Raw genomic sequence first — 23,102 nt, forward strand, 5'->3', positions numbered from 1 at the left:
TTCAATCCTAGGCATGAATGGTATAAAATTGACAGTACTATGCATGTCACTAACTCTAGTCTCTAGCTCAGACTCTTCAATCTCAGGCTGAGTCTGAGTCTGAGTTGAAATGTTCAATCCTCCATTCAATGCAAAAGCTTCAAACACTAGAGTGACATGGTCATTTCTCATCTGTATGTATCACATAGCACTGACATACATGAATCTATTTAACTATTTGAACCAATGACAGCCTCTATCCATCACTATAGGACAAGATATGTTGGGACTGCACCATGACCACATCATTTGCAGCATACTAATAAGTCCGTCATTCATTCCCCTCAGAACCTTTTAATTACACTCTTCATTGTAGACTCAAATCTCCCAGCAGACATAGTTTCAATGCCAATGTTTGAGAACTCAATTGCAAGCCTCTAATGGCTTGATCTAGCCTGTAACTATCATAAAATGGTATGTCCTGCGCTATCTTGCTGCAAACTAGGATTAATTTTACTGGAATATTGCCTTGGATTTCAGGCAACTAGTATCACTGTGACACTGGAGGCGCAAATTTTCTCTGAGCCACAACACGCTTCTCATCAACATAGGCCTGGACTGCCAAGAGTACTGCCTGGTAATGGGCCAGATGAGCCCACTGTCCTCATCATCACACAAAAAGTTGCTTCTTTGGAAACCGTGCAATGGCAATTGAACAACGTAAATCTAGATCTGATGATAGACTTACTGGAGGAGATTTTTGCTTCCTCGATTGTAGACAGGGTCCACAAGACTGTTTTTGATAGTAGTTGGAAAAGTTACCCAGCACTTCAGGTACGTGTCTCAAACTTTTGTGATTCATGTTGAACTCTGATTTTCTTCAAGGTTTCACTCAAAACAACATCTTCCAGGATAAAAGTCGTGCTTCACTACCATTTCCTCCCCTTCCTGCAGTTATTCAAGAGTCCCATACTCCTGCTATGATTCGTCAAAATATATCAACAACTGCAAGATGCACTACTCCATAACTTACACCAACTTTAGCTAAAGTTTTACAGTGTCCGGACTTTGAGACTTGGTATCTAGGACCAGACTGCTCCATTACAAGTGCTACAACAGCACCTAGTCCTCAGTGTACTTGTCGGCAGCCCATGCCCATGACTCCATCTAAAGGACTAGACTGCTCCATTACAGGTTCTGCAACTACTCAGCAACAGCCCACACCTACTGTGACTACTCGTTGTCATTGACCTATGGCCAGTACCTGTCAGCACACTACACCTTCTACTTGTCAGTGACCCACACTAGCATGACCAAATATTGCAGCCACTCAAAACCCTTCTTGCAATACCTTGAAGTCTTTATCTTCAGAGTTGTCTGTTGAGGTTAGTGTTTTTTGTGGCCTTTCAGTGGCTCTTTGCTGAACTTATTTTAAGACCAATGTAGTTATGGCTATGCAGGAAGCACCTCATGATTCCACATCTCACTTTGATTCTGAACAAGAAGCCAGTGTTGGCACCGTGGGCCAATATGGAGCCAACCCTACTCGAACTTTCCATCGTCATTTTCTGTGTATGATGGTCTTCAGAGTCTAGGTGCCGAACAATCTGGGTTACCCCCACTATACAACACTGTAGTGAATAACCAGCCAGTCATTTTCATACAAAATGTAAGTCGTTCACTCAATGCTGGGCTTAATGTCTTATTCATTTTATTCAGGGAATCATTGTGAGAATCAACCAAGAAGATTAGTATGTAGACTGTTGTTATCATTAGCATAACTGTAGTATATCAGTGCCTAAAATTTGATAGGTTTTGTGGATGTCTGATCAAGTGTTTTCATATGAAATGTTAATGCCCACTCTGAATTTTTGGGCTCAAGTGTTTCCAAATGAAATAAAATTTATAATTACAAAGTATAATTAAATGTCCTTTAAACATGAGATACCCCATTCTCAACACACACTATCCATGGTCACTGTGTCAACATCCAAATCCAAACATGTCCGCACCAAGCTATCAGATGTCCAAAAGTTTGCCTGTCATGAAGGACTAGTGAAGCTCACCAATGCTATCACAACAGTGCAAAATGTGTACCAAGAGGAGGCCTGTACTATTGCCAAAGAAAATGGCCAGTAAGATCAATTATTTCACAGGAAGGTTCATAGTACTCACTGTCAAACAGAACTTTGAAGTGGACACAAAGATAACTCCATGCCAGCAAAAGCATTTTCAACAAATGCCATGCTGATCCTTGGAATGCATTTGTCAGACAAAAACTAAATGACAAGAATGAAGGTACTTACCAAGTACCAACTCATAATTTTTTTTGCACCAGGACTGATGCAAATAAAAGGACGTGCTGGGGGATTAACTAAAACTTCCTGCATTTATCAAGGCCAATAGGACACAGTTGGTGTCCAGCTATTTGCACTTGACGCTGGCCGACAAGAACCGCTGGAGAATGTTAATACACTTCGCATGTCGTGTGTGAAGGTTACACATGCAAACCCTAAGGCATTACAAAAGGACGTCAATGCAATGTTCAAAACAATGCAGACTGAGGTACTTATATCAAATAATACACATATATGTTACTTACCAGTAGTCAAACAGTGGACTAGCATCCAAGCATGTACAGTCCTTGAGGGAATGTATATTGCGGTTCAGGGTGATGTTGAACAATACCACGAGCCAAAACTTGTTTACACAGCCAAGGTCGGGTCATTTATCAAAGATGTTCTCAGCATGGAGCCAAAGCGCTTTGTGCTTAAAGTCGAGTCCTGGGTAGTGGGAAATTTTGGTAAGCAAAAAACATATAATGAACATGACTTACTCAACTTTCATGTAGATACTGCTGGCACAGCCAGCCAACAACTGTCATTGACAAAACTTATTAGCCTGTGCCGCCAGCACATCCAGGACGGACTTGGTAGGTTGAGCCGCAGGTCTTCACAGGGCCATTTCCCAACATTAGTCATACAGATATTATTCTTCCTACTTTGAGTCATCCACCAAAAAAGAAGGTTAAAATGAATTACAATAATTATGAAGGCAAGATTGTGAAAACTTATGGTGTTGCACTGGAAAATTTTCCTGGCACTGTTCAAAATCCTGGAAAGATTGGGTGTTGTGAAGACTTGATCAAGCTATATGACTTACTTTTCAAAGGAGCATGCTCATGGACGAAGCTCACAAGCGATAAGCTTATGGAACACATTGCCAAGAACAAGGAACACTAGGCACATGGCGAACAAATCTACAAGGCGCGTAAGCACTGGGAAAAGGCTTCCACAGCAAAGAGCGCAGAAGTAGTGGAAGACACAGAAGTGAAGGAGGAGGAGGCAGTGGCGGCGGTGGAGGAGGCAGAGGAGGTGGTGGAGGAAGAGGCGAGTTCATTGGCAGCTTGATCAACAGATCATTCCAGTACATTACCTGTAGATATGATAAGCAGCCATCCACCTGATCAAGGGGAACTCACTGTTATCAACAATGGACCACACAATCCATATGAAGACAATATTTTTCTGCCCCAGGTGAATATGCAGCCAAGTTCCAACCACCTCTTCCATGACACAAGCACAAGGGTATGGGAATTGTGAGAACAATATTTCAAAGCCATCCATTCACAAGACCTCCTGCAGCACAGTGATCATGCCTGACGGCAAGATTGAAGATACTGGGCCCAGCAAGCCACACAATCCATATCTTGGCATCACAAGAACAATATTCTGAAGTCATTCATTCACAAGACCTTTAGTGGTGCAGTGATCACACCTGGTGGCAAGATTGAAGGTAATGGGTCCGGCAAGCCACACAATCCATATCATCCTGGTTGTAGAACCTGCCATACTTGATACACTGAGCCTCGGTATGGGGTTTGAGGAGATATGAGTGCAGAACATATGCGAGGTGGAGCCAGACAAGCACAAGAATAAATGATGGCGAGAGAGTAGATGGTAGCATGTGTAATATAACAAATACCTAGTAAAACATGGATGTAAAAACTGTGAGCAATGAGGGAAGCAATGAGCTCACCACAACCAATGACCTGCAAGACAATTCAGCAACAATGAGACCTCTTGAAGCATGGGACATTATATCCACAGCACAAAAACATAGAATAACAAAGGTCTAGGAAAGATTGAGTAGAAAATGAGTGTAAATGACGAGGGAAGCAATGAGCTCACCACTATAGATGACCTGCAAGACAATCTGGCAGTAATGAGAGGTCTTGAAGTGTAGAAAATGGTATTGCGGCCTAGAAAGGTGGAATAAAGAAGGTCCAGGAAAAATTGAGTAGAAAATGAGTGAAAGACACAAGCTCAACATTACACACAATGAGCATGGGTAGCTGTGAGAAAGTGCAGCGCAGCGACAAGGAATTAGTGACTGCATTCAGAGATTTCTGCTCATACCTATTTAGGGTAATAATGGCAACAGCACCTTATCCCTGCTATGGGGAGCTCCAATTTTCCCTGAGGGACCACTGATTTGCTGATATTATTGCTGGTATGAGGGAACAGTGATTTGTGTCACTAACTAGTAACAAGATGGGATATATGATATATTTACTAATTAGTAAGATTAATGGTGCCACTCAGATATATAAAACACAGTGATAAGAGAAACAGAACCCAGTCAGTTAGTAATTAACAATAACAATAACAAAAATATTAAGGGGCACAGTCACTTCAACAATATAGTAGTGACATAAAAGAAACAGACATTCTTCCTAACACTTCATACAGCAACAATGATTCATATACAAACTTAGTGTAGCAAGTTATGTGGAGTTACAATGAGATTCTCCCTCAACACAAAGACAGGTGAAACTACTGTCAGGCCTAGTCAAAGCCTCTATAAAACTCTTAGCCTAATATTGTACCTGCTACCAAGGAACTCATGATGAGTATTAAACAGACTCAGGAATGGGCATCCTTGGACTTCAATATTAAGTCACCTCTTTAATAACTAAAGTCTAACTTGCAATGACTACCCTGACTCCATATGACATGCAGATATATGAGGTCAGGTGTCACTGTCAATGTCTAAAGTCTCCCCATAAGACTACCCTAAGTCTTCAGTAGACAAAAGAGACAACATCAAACTTCTGGAATAAGAATGAGACTGAAAATTTGGTACTTAAGAGAGTTAATAGAAAGAAACAAAAAAAAACCACTAAAACAGAAATGCTAACACAATCACAGAGACTGTTAGCAACAATGATCACAAAACACAGAGACAGTGATCACAGAGATGGTTAGCACAGACAGTTGCCAACACACTACACATACACATTGAGAGAGAGAGAGAGAGAGAGAAAGAGAGAAAAAGCAAAGAAACAGAGACACAAGTTTATAGTCATAAGTTCACAGATGTTACAAACTAGGATGGTTCTAACAATGAAAGCATGACAGTGCTGCCAATCATTGAGATTCATTGATCTTCACAGATAAGCAAAGGTTATGCCTACATGTACAGTAACTTTGTATGGTCTCATTGGGCTTTATGTTACAGATAGACTTTAAGTGGGGTGTGCTAATGTCTAAAGGTGCGGTGTAGGTATACAACACAGAGTGGGGCTATACAAAGATGGCTCCAAACTGATATCTTTATGTTGTGATCTTGTACTGCCTAGTCTGCTATACTTGGTGACAAATGTGTTCGACCCAGGGGTCTGCAGTCTGGGAATAGTTTTGGGGGTCAGTGGGTGATGTGAGGTCAATAATCCGAGCACAGGAAACAATGTCCGAAGGTACAATTACGATGTCTGATGCAAAAGCGTCGGTGTGGGTACAACAATTCAAATGGAGAGTCTGAACAATGTTGGGTCTTGCAGAACCTAGCTGCTATTCGACCCTAAAGGGTTTCTGGACCAGGCTCAAGGCTCAGAGGAGAGGAAATATGATAGAAACTTGCTGAGTACTCAGACTCATACTGGTAACTGTTGAAAAGATAACTTGATTATGTAAGCTACAAAAGTGCAAATATAACACTAAGGTAAAAACAGTCTCTGCAAGCCCAGCCAGAAATGAATCCCTACATCGGGTCTGATGTTTTTCGGGTTTGGGGTATCGGAAACTAATAGTGACGCGATAGCAAGCGGTGTGCGCAATAATAATGATGATGGGTACGGATGGTGAAGGAACAATGATATTCGCAATGTCAACTAAGAACTACAAAATATTGGGTTTGACCCCTAAGCGTCGGAGATGATTCTCCTCTACTCGGATGATGATGATGCTATGGGGAGTCCAATATTTATGTAGATACATAGAAATCCAGAACCTTATAGGCAAAAGTAGTAGTGCAATATTTCGGGTCTGATGTCCTATGTAATAAGACATGAGGTACTGTGGACTATGGGAATACATGTAATAACGTGGTCGACAATGTTAGGGATGTGAAAACAAGTAACTACGCACCTAGTGGGGCTAGCACAATGAGACTGGACATAGGTAGGATGAGTACGTGCGATATCCGATCGACCGATGTGAAACCCGATGTCTGATGTCCGATATTTTTCGGGTTTGGTGTGTATTGAGTCAGATATGATAGGGAATGATTTGGGTAATGATTAGCATTCAACATGCATCAGAAAATAGACCTCTACGAGGCCACAAGGACTCCAAGTCCTACAGCGGATTATAACTGCCAAGCTTGGGGACTTAGCAGAACAAGGATCTGGTTATTGTCTGGCACAAAAGCCATGTCAGTCATTCATGATCAAGGAAAGAGTAGCAGAGAGGGGGCTCACGAGTGATTGTAACAACAGACACCATTTCAGAGAGACAAAAATAGAGACAATCACAGAGAAGACACAGACACAGAGAGAAAAAGAAAGAAAGAAAAACAGAAAAACAATCAGGAGAAATAAAAAAAAGAAAACTAGTCTTGCTAGTTGTCAGACACAGTGAGCTCCAACCTTGAACTGCACTTGCTGAATGCTAATTCACACCTTACTTATAATTTTATTCTGAGAGGATAAAAAAACACTGGGGGCTCTCTTTTTATTAGGCACAAAGCAGCTCCTTATATAGACAAATTAGTGGCTGTACTACTAGTTTCTCACAGTTAAAGTTGTAACTTTAGTTTGGCAGTACTAAGTTATATGGTATTTAAGTCAAAAGTAAATATTCAAGTGATATAATGACAAATCAGCAGGAGCTGTGCATGACCCATAGGTCAAGTGATTCCTCGATGACTTAGCTAGAAAAAAAGTGAGAAATTATTACATAATGTGTCCATATGTGTTTGAAATCTGTGGCTAATGAATTGATTGATAGCATAATGTCATAGAACATGTATTTAAAGATTTGTAAGCTTTCCCATAGGGTAACCTTACACAAACATATTTTTCACAGTCACCTGATATGTGTGAGAATCTTTCTGAGTCATCCTCATAGCTGACTAAGCAAAACTCATTGCAGAATTAAATATACAAAAATATTTAGTCTACTTGTATACAAACTTAAAAAGTGAAGAAAAAATTTAAAAAAATAATGCCTAGCCTCAGTCTGACTTTAGATCAAAAGGAAAATAGTTTTATAGTAGTGATTTCTTGGGTATAAAGCTTATGAAAAAATATTAGTTGTCTATGCACTAAACCAGTTTGGTGCAGGTCAGTGCTACCAGGTAGTATATGGTCATGATAACCAGTGTCGTTAGGCTGTATGACACATGTAGGATGCTGCTTTGTGACTCCATTTGTTTCAAGATTATGGCCCTTGGACACAGGAAGTGAAGTATTCTTTTGAGTAGTTTGACCTTATCCTAGCAGAACCAGTGCTAATAGACAAGTGGCACAAGCCAACTAACTAAGCAAGATATCATGAATAATTGTCACTGTGGACATCTTAGCCTTGGTCTCAAGGGGACAAGAAGATGAAACAGTGGTAATGATATAAGGGAATGTGCAAAAGTGTCCTGGTTTCCTTAAGAACTTGAATGCTGCTGATAGTTTTATATCAAAGTGATCTTTCTTGAAAAACAGATTCAACAGTAGCTTAAATCATTTAAATGATAAACTTACAATTTCTCCTTACAGATCAAGATAATTCAGATGATTAGGGACAGAATACAGCTCAACAGGGAATAAGTAAGGTAACATAGACAACATTGAATAAGACAACAGTGAAGTGAGTGCAGTCAAGAAGTAAGATGAGTTTGTTGTCTTACTTAATGTTATCTATGTCACCTCACTCGTTCCCTGTTGAGCTGGATCCTGTCCCTAATTGTTTGTATTATCATGTAAATTAGTTATAATGAGTAGTATTGTTTTCCTAGCTAGAGCTCTAGTAGGATTTCCAAATAGGGCTTTGACAATTGAATGTGTTAGAAAGGATCAGCGCAGAGCTCAACTTGCTTCTGAAGTCTTAGTTTTGATAATAGAGTTTGCAATGCCAATATGAATGGTAGAACACAGGAATCTATGATTGAAGCAATGTGACATAGAATTAACAGTATGAAAGTTACAAAGAATACAACATTAAATCTTCAAGTCTCATAGCCTCCTCATTCATAGCATCATCTTCAGGATCATTCATGCTACCCTCATCATCTCTGTCTTCATTGGGTGCAATGACTGTATGGTCTGTAGGAAGATGTTCACCTATGTATCTGTTGAGTATGTAAATTTGTTGAAGTCACTTGCAATGGTTGTTGTTGATATGGTGGCGCTTGACATGCAATATCTTTAGCTCAGCAAGGAGTGAATTAATAGCTTCCAACATGGTCCTGTCCTCATACTCAACCCAACTCTGTAAGCATTTGATCTCAACATTGAGCTATACAATCTCTTTGTGTAATCATATCAATTTGAAATACTTTGCGGCCATTTTATGATTAGTAGATACAATTCATGGTTTTGTAAGGATATTGTGGTGTGAGTGTTTCAGAACTGAGAATTCACCAAGAGATGCATATTCAACAATTTTTGGAATAGTCAAATATAGAACATAGTGGATTTTGTAAGAGTGCAAGTCCATTATACTTCTCTAAAGCTGTTTGGATAGCAGCTGAACATTATGTAATGGTCTTTGAGATATACATTTGCATGTTGTGGCCTGTAGTAGTCCATGAGTACATCACTTATCTTAATGTCTAGTAAGTGCCTACCAGTGCCTGGTAAGATTAGCCTTTGATAACTCAAAAAGATGCCAAACAACTAAGCTCTCCAATTCTTCAACCAAATGAATGAATTGATATTCCTGAGGATATCAACTACTTGTACATATTTTGAGTCATGCAGTAGCCACTGCTCCATAATGCTATGACGATGCTTGAAGTCTTCAACAACATTTAATTGCAGCTCATATTTGCATAGTACAAATGCATGTTCAGATTCAAATGCTCTAGAATTGTTGTGAGCAGTGGCATTGAGCCCAGGGGTATGAGCAAAATTTGCAGGAGTGTATGTCAGAAAAGGTATGGAAGTAAGATAGCCATATGTTGCTCTAAAATATGCAATGAGAACTAAATAAATAAACAGAGTGCAAAGATGAACTCTGCATATTGAAGCTTCTCAAGCTGTTCAATGTAAGCCACTGTGATTGCATCTGAAGTAGGTTCTATAGCAACCTTGCTGAGGTAATCATGTTTTTTATTGTGTTAGCTTATGAGGTCCACATCTATAAAATTATAGAGCTGCTTGAATTCCTCAAGAAAGGGCATATTAGTTATTGTAAATAAATATACCTGGAATTGTCAAAAACTATTACTGTTAGGTGCTCAAAAAGACATACTGAGGTCAAAGTATCTGTTCATATTCCACTGATTAAAGTGGAGGTCAAGGAACTGCATCCAATGGAAGTATGACACATGTCTGATCAAAACTACAACACTGTTTAAACTAGTGAAGATGTATTCATAAGTCTTAAGGTCTTCAAGTCTTAGGCCATTGAGATATAAAGGGTGATTTTGAAGCTGATAGTGGCAGTCATGAGAAAAGCCATGGAAGGTATTTATAACATTCTGTAGATTTAGCTCAGCTACCTTGGCTCCGATAGAACTTGTTGCAATTGTTTTGCAAAATGAACATGCAATGTCGTATCTGATAGCCTGATCCACGCTGCAGACATTAAGCAGTCTATTAACTATGGCAAGACTATATTTTGCACCATTTGTAAACAATTAGCATAGTACAAATGAGAGTTAAAATGTGTACAGTTCACTACTATGCTTCATCTCAGCTACACACTCAATAAGCCTGTAATGATATGCTAAAAGAAAAATCCCAGTCTGATCAAACACAGTAATTTCATCATTGTCCACAGCTTTGGCTGTAGTCCAGTTCTCTATACAAGCACTCGATATTGTTGAGTCTACTATAAAGAATTCACTAGTTTGATGTTGAATGTCATCCTTGAATTGGTCTACCTTGGCTTCAGAAATGAAATATTGGCTCTGAAATAGTTGCAGATTAGCTGATTCTGAGTAGTGTTTAAAGTTCAGTTGCTGGATCAAAAGAAACTGGCAACTAGACTAGACTGTGAATGGTTGCAACTGGACTGTGGTTGCAGTTGCCTTACATTTTGCTAACTCTGGTTTTGGTTGTTTGACATTGACAAGAAATTTAAGACTAGTCAAAAACTAGTTGCAACTAGTTGGGAGTGAAATGGTTGCATATTGACACAACAAACATCTAATACTAAAACATGTAAGAAATGCAAACTACACAATGACTATCTCTTCCTCATTATGGTCCCACTCAGCCATGTTCTTGTCAAAGGACAAGAGCTTCTTAAATTCCTCCAGTAAGACTTCCTGTGTAGTTAAAGAATTAGACATAGCCCTATCCACAATAGAATCTTGTCATGCATGCTTGAGGATCTGAAGTTGCTCAAATTTGTCAGTCCTAAGTTGTGAGCAATGATCTGTTGCAATCTTTGTGCCTGCTAAAAACAGTCATTTGCACAGAACTGAAGATACCAGTATCATACAAACATTCATCACAATTCTCACAAGGATAGGATAGATCAACAAATATTTCTGTGTAAAGTGAGATAAAAAAATTCATTGAGACATATTAGACATACTCACTGACCACCACTAGATAATATCTGTATCTTTGGTAACATATTCTGGCATGTCCTTGAGATAACAATAAAGCTCAGCCACTCATCCAGAATTCTGCTCTTGGATTGTCTGCTGAACTAACACATAGTGATGATGATTATATTTAGACTCAATGGTTTTGACAGTCTCAACTATTGAGTCACAGTTGATAGTACTGGTGAGTGGTTTATGTGTGGCATAATACTTTACCATTGTCATTTCAACTATCTTGAGAGCTTCATCATACCAATTTTTGGCATGCAGATTTCCTGCAGCTCATTTCTTGGCTTATTCTTCAGAACCGCCCCAAGCCATTGTAATGTATGCGAGTTTATAGTATGAGTGCAGTATTGCAAATTTAATTAGTCAAAAATACAACATGATATGATAGACATACCAAGGGTAAGAATGTAGATAGGCTTATTATTAAATTTGCTATAATATTTTTTGATTTTGGCAAGACCCTTCTGGATGGCTTCCTTGTACAGTGCAAACTGTAAAAGCTTGCTCTTTGCTTCCTAAGCTGTCTGTAACTACTTCATTATAGTGTTGGTTGTCATTTAGAGGTAAAGTATTGTTATATATTGTTACCATCCTAAAAATCTTAGTTAATATTTTTAAAGAAAAATTAGTTGTGACCTACTGAGATTATGGTTCACACATCATTCATACACTCCCAGTCCAATGTTCTAAGTGTATATGCAGTCTATGGGATGTGCTTAGTGACCTGTCCATAGCATCAGATGGATGTAATTGGCCCAAAAAGCTTATTAGCAGAGGAGATAAAAAGATTGATAACCTGCCATAGATGATAGGTGCATTCAAGCATCTCATTAGCAGTTCTCCAGCGTACATTACTGTAGAAGGAGATTTTGAGTGGCATCAGGATACCACACTTAATTTGCAAGGTTTCAAAATATTTGATGTATTGCACTGAGGACTGAATCTATAAGATATGTTAGTTGATAGAAATTATAAGTAGTACTAGAGCATATCTTAATGGCAAGTATATGCACTACAGCCATAACATCAAGCAAGTCTCTAAGAAAATGATTATTAGGGAGTGATGAATCAAACTCCCAGATTGCAGTTGTAGTCTTGATGTTGGTAATGTGTGTGACAACTGACATAACATCAGTGATAGTGAGATTAACCATATGGGCAAGGCAGGGAAGATAGTGTTGAGTGGTATTGAAGTTGTATATATGGCAGTGGTGAAGTAGCATCTTGATGTTGTTGCAAGTGGTGTTATTATTGCTAGTATTGTTAGCGGTAATACAGAAAAGCTTTTCCAAGAGCTCAGTATACAGAGATTAAAACCTAGATGGTGAAGCACATACCTTACTTAACTGCCCTTTGATAATTACTATACACTTATATAATCCCATAAGATATCATCCAAGATTGTGCCCACTATGTGCCTCAAATATATCTCTAACAAGTGTCCAATTGCCTGAGGTGTTCCTCTTGATTTAGTAAGCAGTTAAGCCTAAATATGCAGCCTTTGTCTGGTCAACAGACCATAAGTCTGTTGTTGATGAAACATGGTCAGTTGTTTTAGCCTGTAAATTTTCTGTAAGACACCTTAAAATAATATAGAGTGATACTAGTATCCACCTACATTTTGGCCTCAAAATTCTTAATAAGATTGATGAGTTATGAATATAAGATGACAGATCGTGAGTTGAAGGTATGTCTGCCTTTATTACATTTAGATGCATTGTGACCAAACAGTTTTAAAATATAGGTTTGTCAGCCACTGCAAGGCTCTGTGTAACAACATCATTTTAGCATTTCTATTTCCACCTCACATCTATTCTTACACCTTACACATACCTATATGCTATTTTCCTATACTTAGTGCACATACAGATTGTACATATCTTTGGTTGTTCTAGTAGCAATTCTCTTTATAGTTGAACATGTCTATTTAGATATAGCAGCATAGACAGAGGATAGTCCAACTTTAGGGAAGGATATACTAGTTAGTTTAACATCTTCTTTATTATTGTGTTCATTATATTGGGCAATGTAAAATTCAATGTCTAATATATTTAGGTTTAATGGTGTTTAATAAAAGGGACACCTATCTTCCATCTATTATATAATATAGGTGAGGATTTATGGGATGGAAAACCTTTGCTACATGTTCTAATGCACAGCAATCCTAGTATAACATCTTTGAACATATCACTATTGCTATAGCTACTATTATTGCTTGAATAAATTCAAGATTCTATATAAAAAAGTCTGCTAGGATGCAGTTAATTCATTAAGCCTATTGCTCAGATGCTTCTTCATTGCTTACATTTCATCCTGCACTTTGTTGATTTCTGAGGAGATTGCTTTGTTGTGAGCATTGATATCAGCCTTGATTTCAGTCTTCTAGATTATGAATTCAGTGACATGGGTGGTAACTCTCTCTTCTACATCCTTAATACTCTCTGTGAGCCTATTTGAAGACTGAATTGCTTGGTCCACCTTAGCCTTCAAATAATTTAGTATATCTATCAGCTGAGAACCTTTTGTTAATGCTGGTTAAAATATAAACCAGATGGCAAATAGCACAAAAACCCACTTGTAGTTATTTGGATATTACTATTCTAATCAACTTGAGAAGGTGATATTACAATTCTAGGTTGATCTGACACTGGACTGAATATATTAGCACTCCTAATGCTTCCTATTGATTCAAAAGAGTTATGATAACTAGGATCTGAGGTTATTCTAAAATGCATTCATGAGTAACAAGAAGAAAATGAACACTAGCCTAAATTGATGAAAAAAATGATAGTCATGTAAAATAAACCTATCCTTAATCACTTCAAATACTTCTTGCTAGTATACCAGAATGAGATAGATGTAATATTAGATATATAAATAATAGTGAGCACTAAGTAGTACTTTTAGATGAACATGGAGTTGACTGATTATTGAAGCTTAATATTATTGCTTCTATTAATGTAGTATGTATCCATTTATACCTAGCAATATCTCACATTATGAGTGATTTTATAGAATAACTGTAGTTTCATGATATCACCAAGTTCATTCAACTTGTACATGACTTTATCATGGATGTTATGCAGTAGCACCTTTGTCGTTTCTTACCTAGGTGATAGCAGGATACAATGGAAGTACATTACTACTACTTCCTTAATATGCTCAATTTGAAAACCTAGACACTTCTTGAGAAGCTGAAGAAAGAAAACTATAAGCTTTCCACCTGGTTCTTATTTAATATTTCACCAATATCATAACTCATATTCTAGACTTATTCTCTGTCTAATCTCTATATCCTGCCTGATGAATTTCAAGCTGAATTTCACCTATAAACTAAGGACCTCTTTATATCTCAGTAGGATCAGCCCTATTACCTCTGTCCCAATTCTATACATAATCTCTGAACCTTTGGATCTCCATAGCTAGCTTACTCCTTTTACCCTCTGTATATTCCATCTTGAACATATTTTCTTCTAATCAAATATCCAAATATCTCCTTCTTTGGAACTTTGGTTCATATCTATCCCAGTCTCTATTCCTATTGCATCTTCAGAATTCATCTATACCTACCTCTGAACCTATTTCCATTCTGTGTCTATATCTGTATTATTTCCCTATTTAGATATCTTCACTGTCTTATTACTTGAGGGTCTTATATGAAGTTATGTAGAATGATAATACTATTATACATAGTAAGACTTCTTGCCAGTCCTTAAGTCCATGGTCTCCAACTTTTCTAGTTTTAATAGGAGATAATTAGTGAATTCTTGGAAGGATTTAGTTTGTTGTTCTTTTCTTGTATAGTCTTATATGAAGGTATTATGAAATGTTCTGGTTTCTGAATAATTTATTAGATTTGTTTCAGCCTAGTAGGCAGTGTTTCAATCTATGAAAGTCTATTTCAACATTATTGTCCTTAGGTTTGTATCTTACTTTCTATTAAAAAAGAGAGTCTTATGCATACTATTAAGAACATGCTCAAGAGTCAGATTTGAAGAGCTTGGCTTTAACTCATGTGCTGCACCTCTTATCCAAGTATGTGCCCTTAACCTCTGAGGGCTAAAAGACAAAAGTTTGGAATCTGAAAGCACAGGAAATCTAGCAGACAATCAGAAACTAGAAGTAAGACTACTATGGACAAAGTCTAAAGTAGAAAATTAAGACTGCAGAAAGGCTCATATAAAGGCTCTTACAATTTGGCTAGCATAGTCATCAAAGGACAGAGATAGAGTACTCTAGCTCCTAATGTAAAAATGGACACATAAGAAGCCTGTCATTAAATTGGCAGTATTCTGAAGATACTTGATAATTTGTATAATATCATTTTACTCCTAAATGTTTTAATAGATAAGTAGAATGTGCTAGAGTATATCATAGCAAAGCATAATGTGTTTACTTTGAGAGGAGGTGAGGTAGGCCTAGAAGGCTACCAGCTTATTATCTTGTTCATAGATTCTAGAGGAGTATAGGATTTTCGGTAGTTAATATGTAGTGAATCAGTTGCAAATGCATAGCGTACATGTAAAAATATCTACTGTATATACCACCGACAATTTAAGGTTTCAGCCACTCCTTTGGCTCCTTCTGAGTCAAGCTCATCTCTAAAAACCTAAGTCCAACAAGGAGCTCTTATCAAAGCCATTAATGGTACTTAGAAATCCTGGCATATAGATGCTGGGAATAATTCAATGTCTCATAATTTGGTGATAATGCTATTACAAATTTCATTAGATTTGTGCTTATAGCTGTTAATGCAATTAGCTAATCAATTATCTTCTATATTAGGTAGTAATCCTGATGTATTTTGTCTGGGTTGTCCAAGCCTTTATGTTTAAAAATTTAACACCCTAGTCATTTATTCTAGCTAGCTATGATTTTTAGTATCTAAGACTTGTAACTCACTATGATTTGCTTTTTAAAAAGTGACAGTTATTCCTAGATCCAAAGTCTTTCCACTGTATATGATATAAATGGAACTGTCTTGCTCTTTCATTAGCTTCAAAGATAAGTGTATAGTACCTAGATGATTTACCTCTATAAATATCAAGTCAACAATATCCTTAACTTTAAAGCTCTCCTATCTATTATTCTTAGGTTTATCATCAGTAATAGACCCTAAATCAGATGACTCACTATCTAATCTTCTCTTTTTTTAAATGAAATGTTAAAACTTCCAAACTATAATTGAATTATTCTGTTCAGATAAAGATTAAGAAAACTTCTTACACTTCAAAGATGATATACTCTACATGGTCATCTATCTACCATACACTGACAGCGATACTTTTATGGGCTGGTATAGCAATCCAATCTGGCTTAGAAAGAACCAGAAAGTTCTTAGATACCTAAAATTGAAATTGCTAAAGGTTCTATTATATAAAGTGATGTAATATTTTTTGTCAATCAGATACTACATATAATAGTATTTTGTCCTCTAGAGGAATTCCATCACTGCTACCTAGGATAGGCCTGCCATTATTAATATAATTCTGGAGCTTAGTCCTCTCTAATGCTCTCACAACTGGATCATAGATATTGTCATAAATGACATTCCACTATATGTATTGCAGTGGGATAGATGTATATTGAAAGGCTGTCCAGAGAATGTATAACACATATACTGTATGGTTGATTCTCTGCATTTATAAGGTCTTATGGCTTCTGGAGTTGGGAACTAAAAGCTTTTTTTCATACATTAGAAGAACTACAATATTTCTAGAGAAATTTAAAAGACTTGACTAAGTCTGATAAGATTAGCTAAGTTTGGTAGGTCATTAAGCTTATCAAGATTAGCAGATGACTTGGATATCTTACTAAATTATAATGTCTTATAATGTCTTGGTCATCTTGGCTAAGAGCATAGTTTCTTATTTACCTTTTATAAGTCCTAAAGAACAAACTGCCAATACTCACACTCAGACCATCAAAGTTTGTGGTCCAGCATCTTCATAAGACACTATTAAAACACTATCTCATAATACCTACTGTGGTGAACACAATAATAGAGAAGGAAATAAACTTAAAAGCATATTCTTCTCCAATGAATGATCTATATTGCTATATCTAAATAGATATGTTTGACCCTAAAGAGAATTGCTACTAGAATGACTGAGGATATGTGCAATATGAGGGCACATGAAGTGTAGGTATACAACACAGGGTGGGGTTATACAAAGATGGCTCCATACTGATATCTTTATGTTGTGGTCTTGCACTGCCTAGTCTGATATACTTGGTGAGACAAGTGTGTTTGACCCAGGGGTCTGCGGTCTGGGGATAGTTTTGGGGGTCAGTGAGTGATGTGGGGTCAATAATCTGAGCATGGGAAACAATGTCTAAAGGTATAATTATGATGTCCGATGCAAAAGGGTCGGGTCCGATGTTTTCGGGTTATCGGGTTTGGGTTTGGTGTATTGGAAACTAATAGTGACACAATAGTGAGCATTGGGAAAGCAAGTGGTATGCGCAATAATAATAATGATGGATACGGACGGTGAAGGAATGATGATATTTGCAATGTCAACTAAGAACTACAAGATATTGGGTTTGACCCCTAAGCATCGGAGAATGACTCTCCTCTATTCAGATGATGATGATGCTATGGGGAGTCCAATATTTATGTAGATATGTAGAAATCCGGAATCCTATAGGCAAAAGTAGTAGTGCAATATTTAGGATCCAATGTCCTATGTAATAAGACATGATGTACTGCGGACTATGGGAATACATGTAATAATGTGGTCAACAATGTTAGGGATGTGAAAAAAAAGTAACTATGCACCTAGTGAGGCTAGCACAATGAGACTGGACATAGGTAGGACGAGTGTGTGTGATATCCAATAGGCCAGTGTGAAACCCGATGCGATGTCTGATGTTTTTTGGGTTTGGTGCATATTGAGTTGGATATGATAGGAAATGATTTGGGTAATGATTAGCATTTCAACATGCATCAGGAAATAGTCCTCTACGAGGCCACAAGGACTCCAAGTCCTACAGTGGGAAGATTCCAGAAATTACAATGGAGTTTCGTCCTTGATAGGGATATGTGTAATGGCTACTCAGGACAAATCCTGAGTAGAAGCAAACAGAGGAAAGGCTGCAGGGACAAAGTCCAAAGCAGAATAGGTCCAGAGGACCACGGGAAATTTCTGGAAACTCGGAGGAGTTCAGGATCGGAGGAGTGGAGCTCTGGCCTAGGGAATTCCTCCCTAGGCCTAAGATGGATATTGACTAAGTTGGAGAACTAGAACTAGTATAAGGACTTAGTGTGAGACCTAGTGCGAGGACTAATATGATATTCAGACTGAGGAAATACAGGAGTATCTACAGGGGTTTATATACTAGAGACAAGTCCGAGCAGATCAGTAAGCAGAGGGGTAAGGCTATGTACAAGCATGTGGAAATGTATTAGTAAGTGAGACAGTGTGGGTACAACAATTCTGATGGTGATTCAAAATAATCTGTTGGGTCTTGCAGAACCTAGCTGCTATTTGACCCTAAAGGGTTTCTGGACCAGGCTCAAGGCTCAGAGGAGAGGAACTGTCATGAAAACTGCTAAAGACTCAGACTCATACTAGTAACTGGTGAAAAGGTAACTTTATTATGTAAGCTACAAAAGTGCAAACATAACACTAAGGTAAGAATAGTCTCTATAAGCCTAGCCAGGAATCAGTCTCTACAATGGATCATAGGGAAATGAACTCAGAGATGAAACATGTACAAGGATCAAAAGACTTAGGATAGATTAAGATACTCTCTCTCTGACTTAGTGTCAGAGGAGTATCTGGAAGAGCTCTATACCTTGAATCTAGAAATATATGGCTTCTGTGTTTGAGATAAGACATTTGACCTACTTTAGCTTGTTATTATCTGGACCCTATTCATTTCTGACTTCATTTTATTATGTTCTATTACACTATCAATAAGCTTTCGACATGCTTCGTACATAGCCTTGCACTGTACTGACTGATCTTCTATTGTGCTTCCTGTAGTATATAAACCCTGGAAATTCTCTGTACATTCTCAGTTCAAATATCATCTTAGATTCTGCTCATTCCTGCTTGAGTTTCTCCTCTTATCATCATCCAATAGTCTTAGGATCGATTCTTATTGACTTAATATATCCGACTCTACCTCTAGTAGTCTTCTGCTGTTTTCTTCTAGTTCAGACTTCGTCTGAATTAGTCTATCCTCTTGTTTCCAAATGTCTGCCAGAATTCCTGTGCATCAGACTCTAGACTTCCAGACTTCATCCTATAAGCCTTCAGAAGTTAAGGGCATGTACTCAGGTAAGGGGCGCAGTGCACGAGCTGAAGCCAAGCCCTTTGGATCCAACCCTTGAGCATGTTCTTAACAGTATATTTAAACTCACACCTTACCGAGTATACTGACATCTGCCTTCATGGCACCACCAACTCACACACAGAAAAATCTTCAGGCAGCCAGCCTAGTAACCGCCTAATGTAACTCCACCCCCATAGTAAATGCATTCACCAGTTTTTCCTAGCACCGCCCTAGTACACAAGGCCCTGCCTCAAGCATCTTACAACTCATGAACTGTCCTCATCTGAAAACCCCTACTTGGACACCAGCCAGCACCCTATCAGACAACAAAGAAACTCCAGGTGGAAACATACCAGATGATAAGGGAGGTGACCTGGATGATGAACCTCTGGAAGACCTAACCAATGATGAAAACAAAGGTTTTGGTCCACAGGACATGGTCTTCCTTCGCCTTTCTCAGGCAATCAATAACCTGGCACATAATAACCGCCAATCTGCCACCTCCGAAGACTCTAAAGTTGAAGTTTGAGAACCTAACACCTTTAATAGCACTGAGCCCCAGAAGCTCCAGGTGTTCTTCATTCAATGCAAGCTTAACTTCCAAGCTAAGCCAAGGTCAACTTTACACAATCACATCTCAAGGGCATAGCTCTTGAATGGTTTGAACCAAACTTCCTTTCCAATGATCTCCTCAATCATCTTGACTGGATGGATAACTACTCCAAGTTCATGTTAGAACTCTAAACTAACTTCAGACCCCATGACCGCTCTACATGTATAATGGACAGTGTATCAACAAGTATGTTGTAAAGTTCTAATGACTTGCTTCCTAAGTCTGAGGTTGGGGCAATGGAGCTTTGCACTATCAGTTCTACAATGGACTTCCAGCTTGCATGAAAGACAAAATCAGTTATCAAGGCAAACCCACTACACTTATACAATACAAAACTCTAGCCCAGACTATTGATGCCCGATCCTGGGAATGCAAGAGAGAAATCTCCTGTGAAACCAAATTCTCCGCATCCAACCCCCCTGCATAACTTCTAAGCTCAGAAAAGACAGAAAACTCACCTCCAAGGAGTGCCAGAGGCACATTGAGAAAAAGCTCTATCTTTTCTGCAGTGGACCCAGCCACACTGTCTAGGACTGCCTAAAGTCCACTTCCTGTGTAGCCAAGGCTTGTGCTAGCATGGTGACTCCTGAAACCAACAGGAGGTCTCGGACAAGACAAAAAATAGTCTGCAACCCTTCTGACTCTGCACATGATGAGGGTTACATTGACTCAACCCGTGCAATGGAGCGATGTCTCAATGCTATTTCCCTTTCCAATCCAAACTCTCTTGTATCATACATTTCCATTTCGACTTTTCCTGATATCTCTCCATTTCCCACTCTTGTAGATTGTGGTTCTTCTCATTGTTTTATAGAAACTAAACTAATCTGAAAAAATCACATTCCTACTTATGTCATTCATTCCTTCACTTTTGCTTCATTTGTTTGATGGTACTGTGAATGCTACTATTACCGAAGCTGTAGATTTACTGATCTGTTTGCCAGCCGGTATTGTTATCTCTGAAACATTTTATGTGACTCCATTGGACTCATCTTGTTATATTGTTCTAGGATATAGCTGGCTCACCTGACACAATCCATTGATTGACTGGGTAAAGAGCGGCATCAATTTCCATTCAATTCCTCATAGAGTGCTCCCAACTCCTCCAACATCACTTCCACCATTTCTGGTGGAAATCCATTTCCCAACTCTGCCAAGTCCCTCTGCTGATAACACTATTCCCAATATTTCCCTAATCAATGCAGTTACCTTTTGCCAGGCCTGCAAGTTAGAGGGATTGGTCCAGTTCAATATTTTCATCCACCCCTCTGGTGTCAATCTCCGCTTTGCTATACTCTCCTCTAGACCTCCAAACATGTCTAGAGTTCCTTCAGAATATCACTAGTATATGGATGTCTTTGATAAAGGCAAAGCCAGACAACTCCTTCCCCATCACCTCTATGATCTAAAGTGTTCCTCATCCTCTCTGCACAGAGCCCCTGTCCTATTTGTGTCCCATAAGCAACATGTTCTTGAAGTTCTCCAGTACCTCTGGAAGCATCATCTATATGCTAAACTGGAAAAGTGCGAATTCCATTCTGGCTCTGTAGAATACCTTGGCTACCTCTTATCCCCAACCAGTCTTACCATGTTATCTTAAAAAGTCCAAGCCATTTGTGACTAGCCAGAACCCTGGAAAGTCAAGGATATTCCATCATTCCTTGGATTCACCAATTTCTATTGTCACTTCATCTTTAACTACTCAGACATTGTCATTCTGCTTACCCAGCTCACTTGCAAGGACACTTTCAGGAATTTCTCTGAGGATTATTGAAAATATTTTGAAACACTCAAGAAAGCCTTTACTACCGCTCTAGTGCTTATGCACTGGATGCTGGATGTTCGTATTGTTGTTGAGATAGATGCCTCTGATTATGCTATTGCCAGAATATTTTCTATTGTATGTCCAGATTAGGAGCTCTGTCCAGTTGCTTTCTACTCCCAAACTCTTTTAGCTCCAGAACTCAATTATGATACTCATGATAAGGAACTCTTAGTCATCCATGAAGCTTTCCAAATGTGGTGACACTACCTTGAAGGCTCCACCAAGCTGATAGATGTTGTTATGGATCACAAAAACTTTGAGTACTTTACTATGACAAAACTCCTTACCTACTGACAGGCCCGCTGGTCAGAATACCTTCATCAGTTCAACCTCATTATCTGTTTCTGATCCGGAAAACTTGGAGCAAAGCCTAACTCCTTAACTAGACATTAGGATGTCCACCCCAAAGAGGTGGATAATGACTACACTCAAGCTAATCCACACAACCTCCAGCTGATATTTACCACAGAACAGCTCGCTTCATCCCTCTGGGCATCACAACTAGGAATTCTGGTACTCAGAGCAGCTGTTAAGAATGTGCTCAAGGGTCAGATCCGAAGGGCTTGGCTTCAGCTTGTGCGCTGCGCCCCTTACCCGAGTACGTGCCCCTAACTTCCAAGGGCTGTTGGGTGATGTCCGGAGGTTGTCGGACGAGTCTGGAGTCCGATGTCCGATGCACGGGAATTCCGGTGGACGTTCGGGAACGAAGGATAAGACTAATCCGGACGATGTCCGAACTAGAAAGGAAACAGCGGAGGACTACCAGAGGTAGAGGCGGAGGTGAGAAGTCTATAGGAGTCGATCCTAAGACTAGCGGAGGATGTCGAGAGAAGAACTCAAGTCGGACAGAGGAGGGAATGAGCAGAGTCTAAGATAATATTCGAACTGAGGAAGTACAAAGATTCTACAGGGTTTATATACTACTGAGGACTTAATGGAGAGTCAGTCTGCGCAGTCCGAAGCTATGCGAGGCTGTGGACGGAGCGTATAGAAAAGTCAAACAGTAGTCTATCGGAAAATAGTAAATGAAGACGGAGATGAAGACATAGGAAAATAAAGGCGGAAATGAAACGAGGTACGGAAAATGAGTATAGTCTAACTGGAGAAGGAACGTACAAAGGGATTAGGCATGGAAGATAGACGCGGGTCGGATCCGGACGATAGACAGAAGTCAGCCAGATCCGGAAGTCCGGAAATGATGTGTGTGATTGGTCCGGGTCCGGAACGTGGGATATGACAGCAGCTGTACTGATGGATATTGAGCAACTCCATAAGAACATTTTGTCTACCCTTCCCAATGACCCTCTCACTTCTGCTCATCTCCTAGGTCTGTTGGACCCA

General features: G+C 38.8%; 3 protein-coding genes across 3 annotated transcripts; 2 read left to right on the plus strand and 1 right to left on the minus strand.

The window, feature by feature from the left end:
- Positions 1 to 109: 109 nt before the first annotated feature.
- On the plus strand, positions 110 to 1,788 carry F5147DRAFT_653170 (uncharacterized protein; the record flags this gene model as incomplete). Its single annotated transcript, XM_041433753.1, has 9 exons — positions 110 to 173; positions 434 to 453; positions 520 to 813; positions 1,038 to 1,113; positions 1,306 to 1,364; positions 1,416 to 1,499; positions 1,568 to 1,648; positions 1,699 to 1,730; positions 1,767 to 1,788. The coding sequence occupies 9 exons, from the start codon at positions 110 to 112 to the stop codon at positions 1,786 to 1,788; spliced, it is 732 nt and encodes a 243-aa protein (XP_041292365.1).
- Positions 1,789 to 2,460: 672 nt separating this feature from the next.
- F5147DRAFT_774080 (uncharacterized protein) lies at positions 2,461 to 3,221 on the plus strand (the record flags this gene model as incomplete). Its single annotated transcript, XM_041441555.1, has 4 exons — positions 2,461 to 2,544; positions 2,596 to 2,782; positions 2,831 to 2,911; positions 2,965 to 3,221. The coding sequence occupies 4 exons, from the start codon at positions 2,461 to 2,463 to the stop codon at positions 3,219 to 3,221; spliced, it is 609 nt and encodes a 202-aa protein (XP_041292366.1).
- Positions 3,222 to 9,711: 6,490 nt separating this feature from the next.
- F5147DRAFT_577590 (uncharacterized protein) lies at positions 9,712 to 10,416 on the minus strand (the record flags this gene model as incomplete). The annotated part of the gene is made up of 2 exons (XM_041431402.1): positions 9,712 to 10,087; positions 10,148 to 10,416. Coding segments are annotated over 2 exons (645 nt in total), but the record flags the coding sequence as incomplete, so codon positions are not given.
- Between the last annotated feature and the right edge of the window lie 12,686 nt (positions 10,417 to 23,102).

The sequence above is a fragment of the Suillus discolor genome (genome assembly GCF_016758755.1).
Source record: "Suillus discolor strain FC423 chromosome Unknown F5147scaffold_30, whole genome shotgun sequence".
NCBI classification, from domain to species: Eukaryota; Fungi; Basidiomycota; class Agaricomycetes; order Boletales; family Suillaceae; genus Suillus; species Suillus discolor.